Source organism: Thalassophryne amazonica, chromosome 19 (assembly GCF_902500255.1).
Source record: "Thalassophryne amazonica chromosome 19, fThaAma1.1, whole genome shotgun sequence".
Classification (NCBI taxonomy): Eukaryota; Metazoa; Chordata; class Actinopteri; order Batrachoidiformes; family Batrachoididae; genus Thalassophryne; species Thalassophryne amazonica.
The window spans coordinates 18,905,946-18,915,128 of record NC_047121.1 but is presented as its reverse complement, the minus strand read 5'-3'; the positions used below and the strand labels follow the sequence as shown (position 1 = coordinate 18,915,128).

Below are 9,183 nucleotides of genomic sequence, written 5' to 3'. Positions count from 1 at the left end.
CAAATTAGCACTTTCAAACATTGTCTTTGCGCACTGGCACGCAGCTGCGCACAGTTCACGACAGGTTTTCTTACTAGCACGCAAGATTCTGTGCCAGCATGGGAATCAAATTTGTGCAAGTGTCAAGGTGGGTTTAGCAATTAAGGTGTTAACAACAGAGCACAAGTCAGTTTCCTAAGAGAAGATGCTATGTATTCATTGTTGAGCTGGTCAGATATTTTTTACTGAAAACATTTTACACTTTAAAATAATGCTAGAAAGCATTGCCAGAGTTTTAAATGATGCATCACAAAGGAGCAGCAAATCCCCATCACACCTTTTCAATGTGTCCGCACACCAATGATCAGCATGAGGCGGGACACTCAAGTCGACAGACACTTTAATCGAGACAGGAGTGACCTCATAACCATTTGGGCATTTACAGACTCTCCAACATCTCTACATTAACAAAATACAAAAGAAAGAAAAAAAGAATATTGCAGTGAAGCTGTCCTGAAAGAAAGATTATTTACACTGAAAACAAAACATTACACAATTTCCAAGAGAAGGAAAAAAGAAATAAATAAGTCTAGAAATGCTCTTTTTGTCCACATTCACAGCATAACAAATATTCAACTTGTTAATGTCGAGCCCATTGGCCAGAATAGACTGAGATATTAGTAATTTAGCGATTATGCCAAAAAGGAGACATTTGGAACTGTTACTCGGGTGATTGTACATCTTAAATACTTCTAGATATATATATATGTATACTTTTAAACCCTTTTGTTCATAGCTTTAACTCGTTGGCAACTTTGGAAGCAATGTTTTTGAAAGCGATGGATGATCCGGATATCCTTTTAAATCTGACTCCATTCAGGGAGAGGCGGGGCAGCTTGCAAACTTCCATCTCCCATTGGACCAGGTTTTCAGCATGTCCATCCCCATGGACGCAAAGCAGCAAGAAATTTTCTTGCTGTTCATAGTCGCAGTTGTTGGCATCGAGCACCTTGCGAATCTCCCGCATGATATCACAAGGCTCCATGGAGCTGGTGGTCCTCATATTCCAAGTGAATCTGAGGGAGCGGGGTTTACCGTCTTTATTTTCCCCTTTTTGATCCCCAGGTACATGGCGACTGTCAGGAGAAAAGCACAAGCACACAAACAAGAAGTTTAGGTAACAAAGCTCTATTAGATGTTTGGTCATCACCAGAATGGAACCTTTATAGTCCCACTCAAGTGGTGCCTGGTGGATTCAAAGATTCAGTGTCTGAAAAACAATGAAAACAGTTGCTGAATATTTGATTCCAGCCACAGCCAAATTTCACCCATAATTATCTTGTGGCTGGTGTCAGTTTTCTTGCTCAGGTTGCATCCATGCCACATTGGTGGAAGGTTTGAGGACGTTAAAACTATTTTATGGTAGACAAGAATAAAAACATGCAATGCTAAAAGATCTGCACAAGCCAGCACCATGCAAACAAAATGAAAACAGGCAAACAACCAAAAACAAGAAAACATTTGCAAAGATTCAGTACATGACACGGCACTGATATTTAAAACCCTCACACCACAGTCAAACATCCCAGGAAGAAACTGAGCAGCAAGAACATCTCCTATACAAGTACCGAAAGGGCTTAAACTTAGCCAAAAAAGAAAAAACAAAACTGCAGGCGGACAACAAGGACAAACTAAAGCCTAGCGAACCAGGTAAGCCTCACCTTGAGCCCTCAAGTCTCCCGTTTCTTTCAAACTCGGATGAGACTCTGGGGCGTACGAGAAGAATCAGCAGAGGGACGAGGTGGTGGGGGGACAAAGAAGAAAACAAGTGCATGACAGATAATCTTAGCTCAATTCTAGTGAAATAGTGTGCAAATGGTGTAGGAAAAAAAGGGATGAATGATAGTCACGACTGGAAACAGAAAGTGCACAAGAAAGATTTTCTTCCAGTAAATTCACTGGAGAATCAGAAAAAGGAAAAAGTGGAAATAATCCATGATGGTTATGAAAATATTCACTGAGGTAAAATAAAACAGCAGACCTTACAAAAAGGGAAATGAACTAGTGTGCATTTAAGGGAGCGCTAGGGCTGCAACTAGTGCAACAATCCATTTTTTTTTTAATTTCTGCTTTAACTCATCTCAAACTTGTCGAATTTTAATCTGTCATGGACTTTTCATTATTATAAACTCCCATATGTTTACTAACTGGAATAATTTTGTGATCATGACAAAACAATTGTGTTCAAACTGGAGTAAAGCTAGAGGATGCTTAGAACAAAAGCGCACAACTCCAGTGCAGTTCATCCATGCTCTGTTCATGTGTCCTAAATGGACACATGAACATAGACTCTGAACACCCCCTTTTCTACTTTTTTTTTTTACTAATAGCCCAATTTCATAGCCTTAATAGTGTGCATATCATGAATGCTTGGTCTTGTGGATATGTGAGAATCTACTGGTACCTTGTTTCCCATGTAACAATAAGAAATATACTCAAAACCTGGATTAATCTTTTAGTCACACAGCTCTCTACTATTATTGTGAACACTACTGTATGTGTGTGTGTGTATATATATATATATATATATATATATATATATATATATATATATATATATACACACATACATACATACACACACACACACACACACACACACACACTTGTATGTAAAGGTTTGGGCACCCCTGATGATTTACTTGATTTTCCTTTATATAATTATAATTATTTAATATTCAGGTCTGGGGACTGAGATGGCCATTTCAGAATGCTGTACTTGCTCCTCTGTATGAATGTTTTAGCAGATTTTGAGCAGTGTTTAGGGTCATTGTCTTGTTGAAAGATCCAGCCCCGGTGCAATTTCAACTTTGTCACTGATGCATGAACATAGTTCTCAAGAATCTGCTGATATTGACTGGAATCCATGTGACCCTCAAGTTTAACAAGATTCCCTGTACCTGCACTGGCCACACAGCCACACAGCATGATGGAACCACAATTTTACTGTAGGTAGCAAGTGTTTTTCTTGGAATGCTGTGTTCTTTTTCAGCCATGCATACCGCCCCTTGTTATGTCCAAATAGCTCAATTTTAGTTTCATCAGTCCAGAGCACCTTATTCCAAAATGAAGCTGGCTTGTCCAAATGTGCTTTAGCATACCTCAAGTGAGTCTGTTTGTGGTGTGTACACAGAAAAGGCTTCCTCTGCATTACAGCATCATATAGCATCTCTTTGTGCAAAGTGCACTGAATGATGCACAGAGACACTATCTGCAGCAAGATCATGTTGTAGGTCTTTGGAGCAGGTCTGTGGGTTGACTGACTGTTCTTCTCACCATCCTTCACTTCAGCTTATCTGAGATTTTTCTTGGCCTGCCACTTCGGGCCTTAACTAGTACTGTGCCTGTGGTCTTCCATTTCCTCACTATGTTCCTTACAGTGGAAACTGACAGCTGAAATCTCTGAGATAGCTTTTTGCATCCTTCCCCTAAACCATGATGTTGAACAATCTTTGTTTTCAGGTCATCTGAGAGTTGTTTAGAGGCTCCCATGTTTCCACTCATTAGAAGAGATGCAAAGAGGGGAAACATTTGCAAATGGCCACCTTAAATACCCGTTCTCATGATTGTCCTGTGTAAGGTGGTCAAGGGTCACTGACCTTACCAAACCAATTTTGTGTTCCAATAATTAGTGCTAAATGTATTCAAATCAATAAAATGACAAGGTGGCCAATTTATGCACCTGCCCAATTTTGTGTAAATAATTATTGCACACTATGTGTAAATACTAGAAACTTCATTTCACTTCTCAAATATCAGTGTGTTCATCTGCTACGTGATATATTTAACTGAAATTTGTGATCCAGACAAGCAATGATTTATAAAGGAAAATCATGAAAATTATCAGGGATGCCCAAACTTTTGCATTCAGCTGTGTGTGTGTGTGTAACTTTAAAACAAAGCCCCCCGTTGTCCTCCCCATCAAAGTAATTTAAACAACAAAACAAACCACATCTGATGCATTCAAACGAAAACCCATTGCAATATGTGCAAACTTTTTGTCATGAGAGTAAAGCTGTGACTGAACAGCTCCTCTCACATTTCAAATAAAAGAATTCAGGAAATCTCAAATTATTTCATTAACCTTTTGAGGGGACAAAAAAAATTGCAGATTGCAGTTGGAGTCATTGCAGAGTCATGTACTCCAAACATACTTTTAAATTAGCTTTCTATAAAATAACTAGTTTGTAATATTCTTAGTTGTCTGGTTTTATTGTTGTTACCTGATCTTACTTTGTTTTAAAAGGAAGCTACTTCCAAGTACCGAACAGATGATCAGAGCTGTAATATTCAGAAATGTGACACACTGCTCATGCACGTGACCACCAGCAGCTTAGACTCGTTTAACACTATTTTTGGGTGGATACAGATGTGCAATAAAATAAAATGGTAAATGGACTGCATTTATATAGCGCTTTTCCATCTGCATCAGACGCTCAAAGCACTTTACAATTATGCCTCACATTCATCCCGATGTCAGGGTGCTGCCATACAAGGCGCTCACTACACACCGGGAGCAATAGGGGATTAAAGCGCTGTAACTAGGTTTAAGGATATGATTCCTTCGTTATGTTCTCTAATGTCATATACCAACACAGAGCAGAGTAGCTACCTAAACTCTGTAAGGGAGTTAGAGTATCTCGTCAATAGTTTTACATCCTCTTTGAAGACAACTTTGGATGCTGTAGCTCCTCTGAAAAAGAGAGCTTTAAATCAGAAGTGTCTGACTCCGTGGTATAACTCACAAACTCGTAGCTTAAAGCAGATAAGCAGATAAAAAAGCCCTCCGTAAAGCTAGGACATCTTTCTACTCATCACTAATTGAAGAAAATAAGAATAACCTCAGGTTTCTTTTCAGCACTGTAGCTAGGCTGACAAAGAGTCAGAGCTCTATTGAGCTGAGTATTCCATTAACTTTAACTAGTAATGACTTCATGACTTTCTTTGCTAACAAATTTGACTATTAGAGAAAAAATTACTCATAACCATCCCAAAGATGTATCGTTATCTTTGGCTGCTTTCAGTGATGCCGGTATTTGGTTAGACTCTTTCTCTCCGGTTGTTCTGTCTGAGTTATTTTCATTGGTTGCTTCGTCCAAACCATCGGCATGTTATTGGACCCCATTCCTGCCAGGCTGCTCAAGGAAGTCCTACCATTATTTAATGCTTCAATCTTAAATATGATCAATCTATCTTTGTTAGTTGGTTATGTACCACAGGCCTTTAAGGTGGCAGTAATTAAACCATTACTTAAAAAGCCATCACTTGATCCAGCTATCTTAGCTAATTATAGGCCAATTTCCAACCTTCCTTTTCTCTCGAAGATTCTTGAGAGGGTAGTTGTAAAACAGTTAACTGATCACCTGCAGAGGAATGGTCTATTTGAAGAGTTTCAGTCAGGTTTTAGAATTCATCATAGTACAGAAACAGCATTAGTGAAGGTTACAAATGATCTTCTTATGGCTTCGGACAGTGGACTTATCTCTGTGCTTGTTCTGTTGGACCTCAGTGCTGCTTTTGATACTGTTGACCATAAAATTTTATTACAGAGATTAGAGCATGTCATAGGTATTAAAGGCACTGCGCTGCGGTGGTTTGAATCATATTTGTCTAATAGATTACAGTTTGTTCATGTAAATGGGGAATCTTCTTCACAGACTAAAGTTAATTATGGAGTTCCACAAGGTTCTGTGCTAGGACCAATTTTATTCACTTTATACATGCTTCCCTTAGGCAGTATTATTAGACGGTATTGCTTAAATTTTCATTGTTACGCAGATGATACCCAGCTTTATCTATCCATGAAGCCTGAGGATACACACCAATTACCTAAACTGCAGGATTGTCTTACAGACATAAAGACATGGATGACCTCTAATTTCCTGCTTTTAAACTCAGATAAAACTGAAGTTATTGTACTTGGCCCCACAAATCTTAGAAGCATGGTGTCTAACCAGATCGTTACTCTGGATGGCATTTCCCTGATCTCTAGTAATACTGTGAGAAATCTTGGAGTCATTTTTGATCAGGATATGTCATTCAAAGCGCATATTAAACAAATATGTAGGACTGCCTTTTTGCATTTACGCAATATCTCTAAAATCAGAAAGGTCTTGTCTCAGAGTGATGCTGAAAAACTAATTGATGCATTTATTTCCTCTAGGCTGGACTATTGTAATTCATTATTATCAGGTTGTCCTAAAAGTTCCCTAAAAAGCCTTCAGTTGGTTCAGAATGCTGCAGCTAGAGTACTGACGGGGACTAGCAGGAGAGAGCATATCTCACCCGTGTTGGCCTCTCTTCATTGGCTTCCTGTTAATTCTAGAATAGAATTTAAAATTCTTCTTCTTACTTATAAGGTTTTGAATAATCAGGTCCCATCTTATCTTAGGGACCTCGTAGTACCATATTACCCCATTAGAGCGCTTTGCTCTCAGACTGCGGGCTTACTTGTAGTTCCTAGGGTTTGTAAGAGTAGAATGGGAGGCAGAGCCTTCAGCTTTCAGGCTCCTCTCCTGTGGAACCAGCTCCCAATTCAGATCAGGGAGACAGATACCCTCTCTACTTTTAAGATTAGGCTTAAAACTTTCCTTTTCGCTAAGGCTTATAGTTAGGGCTGGATCGGGTGACCCTGGACCATCCCTTGGTTATGCTGCTTTAGACGTAGATTGTGGGGGGTTCCCATGATGCACTGTTTCTTTCTCTTTTTGCTCCGTATGCATCACTCTGCATTTATCATTAGTGATCGATCTCTGCCCCCTTCACGGCATGTCTTTTTCCTGGTTTTTTCCCTCAGCCCCAACCAGTCTCAGCAGAAGACTGCCCCTCCCTGAGACTGGTTCTGCTGGAGGTTTCTTCCTGTTAAAAGGGAGTTTTTCCTTCCCACTGTTGCCAAGTGCTTGCTCATAGGGGGTCGTTTTGACCGTTGGAGTTTTTCATAATTATTGTATGGCCTTGCCTTACAATATGGAGCGCCTTGGGGCAACTGTTTGTTGTGATTTGGCGCTATATAAGAAAAAAGTTGATTGATTGATTGATTAAAGGCCTTGCCCAAGGGCCCTTAGTGATTTTCAAGTCAGGTGGAGCTTTGAACCCATGATCTTCTGGACTCAAGCCCAACACTTTAACCACTAGACCATCACCTCCCCTCCACCTCCCAATACTTGGTGAAACACTGAAAATCTACTAAAATGCTCCACAGCAACAGTTTTTCCTTGCGTCTGGAGCAACAGCTGAACTTGCTGACATGTTTTTGGGTAATACTCGCTTTTTGACAGCTGAGCAACAGGAGCTCTGCTCCGACATGGGACGACCAGAAGACGTCACGCTGCCTGTCAGAATTCTCTTCCTCAGCACCTCTTTGGGAATGTCTGAATCATGATCAATACGTCTATGCAAATGAAATGATGGATAATAGAGGAAGAAATTTTCAGCTCAACATGGCGTTCCAAAGAGAAAAGATGCTAATTAGCATCTGATATTTGATAAGATTGTTTTACAGCACCCATGTTTTTGTAAGACTAGAAAAACATCATGAGAGATCATCTTTTTTTTCTTAAGCATAGTATTTGCTTGATGGGTACTTTTTAAAGATTTAAGGAATAACTATTCGATTTAGTACTCAAGAACAACTGACTTTTAGTTGCTGTTTGCAACTAAAAATCCAGTCAAATGTCTTCCTGGTGCAAAGTATTTGTCTAATAGTTTCCTTTTATAGAAATGCTACACAACTCCACTTCATGAGTCCACAGAGTGTTGATCTGACGCCTCTTTGCACAGAATGTTGTGACTGAATATTGTCCTCAACAGGCATTAATGAACTGAAGATGTGTATGTGCATCCTCACAAGATGATAACCACCATTCTGCAGGAACAAATGGCTGCATATCTTGTATAACTATAGTAATAAGTCAGTAATGAAATACCTAACTTAAAGTAGTCAACAGGTCTCTCTATACATGTAATTGATTAATTGACTATAAAGTGGGCCTATCTTCCTCTCCCTCTCACACACATATGGAGACACAGATACACATAAAAAAAAGAAATAATAAAGGTCAGCTTATCTCCACTTAAAAGTGCTCCCACTTTGTAAAAGTTTCCCAGTGAAACATTACATGTTACAGGCTCAGTACGTCGTATTCACCCATTTTACAGGCTGTTTTCATTCTAGGTAGAGGCAGACCGATATATCGGCCGGCCGATGATCTGCATTGGCCGATAATCCCTCCAGGTGCTCTGTAGGGAAAGACCGATAAACGGCTGGACCATCAATTGGCCTGGGGTGATTATCGGCCAATGCCGGTAAATGGCAGGGCCCATACATATCCAATTATCGGCCGCCCGATATATCAATCTCTCTCTACTTCTAGGTGTCAGCAAAGACAGCCCACTGGTGTCTGTTTATTACAGAGTGGACCTATGATTGTACGGTTGTGCAAAAATGTTGAACTAAGGCCGGGTTCACACGGCAGGATAATTAGGCCGATATCGAACCCGATCTTCCCCTTCCAACAATCTTAAGGATGCCCCGACAATTGTGATGACGCTAAAGATAATCTTATCAGATATTCCTGCCGTGTGTGGTGTGTTAAGAGCGCTCTGATCTGCTCGGAAGGGCGTCAGGAGCGCTCCGATCGCAAATCGGGGATATTCAACATGTTGGATTTTTTTGGCCCAATATCACAGCGTGGGTTGTGTCCTCTGACCAAAACGAGCACACAGCCTGCTGAATGTGACATTCAGCCAATCAGAAAGTGAGGTGACGGACGCACGGAGCAGAAAATAAAATCAAAACAGCTGTTCTGACTTCCCAGAAAGTCCGGTGGTCACACTGTCTCCACTCCTTTAAAGAATGACTTTTCTTTTTGTATTGTTTTTTTCCCCACTGTTTTAAATAGTCCAAAAAGTATCTGTTTGTTTACTCTGAAGTCACGTTTAATCTCGAGAGATTTTGCGAGATTTCCTGTCTGAGCTGTGAATGTTCGTGTATGAAATCTGTTTGTGGGTGGTGTTGTTGTCCTTACTGTGTGGCTGAACACCACACACTGTACGACCAAACCTGTTAGAGCCATGATTTTTTATCTTCACGTGTGTGGTCTCTCAGGTTTTGGAAACCTAAAGATAATTTTAAAATCTTGTCGT

General features: G+C 40.0%; 1 protein-coding gene across 1 annotated transcript in view; it reads right to left on the bottom strand.

Moving 5' to 3' along the window:
* Positions 1-362: 362 nt before the first annotated feature.
* The window catches only part of mark3a (MAP/microtubule affinity-regulating kinase 3a), a 134,300-nt gene continuing 125,479 nt past the window's right edge, over positions 363-9,183 (bottom strand). The window contains 2 exon segments of the mRNA XM_034160012.1: positions 363-1,115; positions 1,701-1,745. Coding sequence (XP_034015903.1) covers positions 770-1,115; positions 1,701-1,745 — 391 coding nt within the window. The 3' untranslated portion in view covers positions 363-769.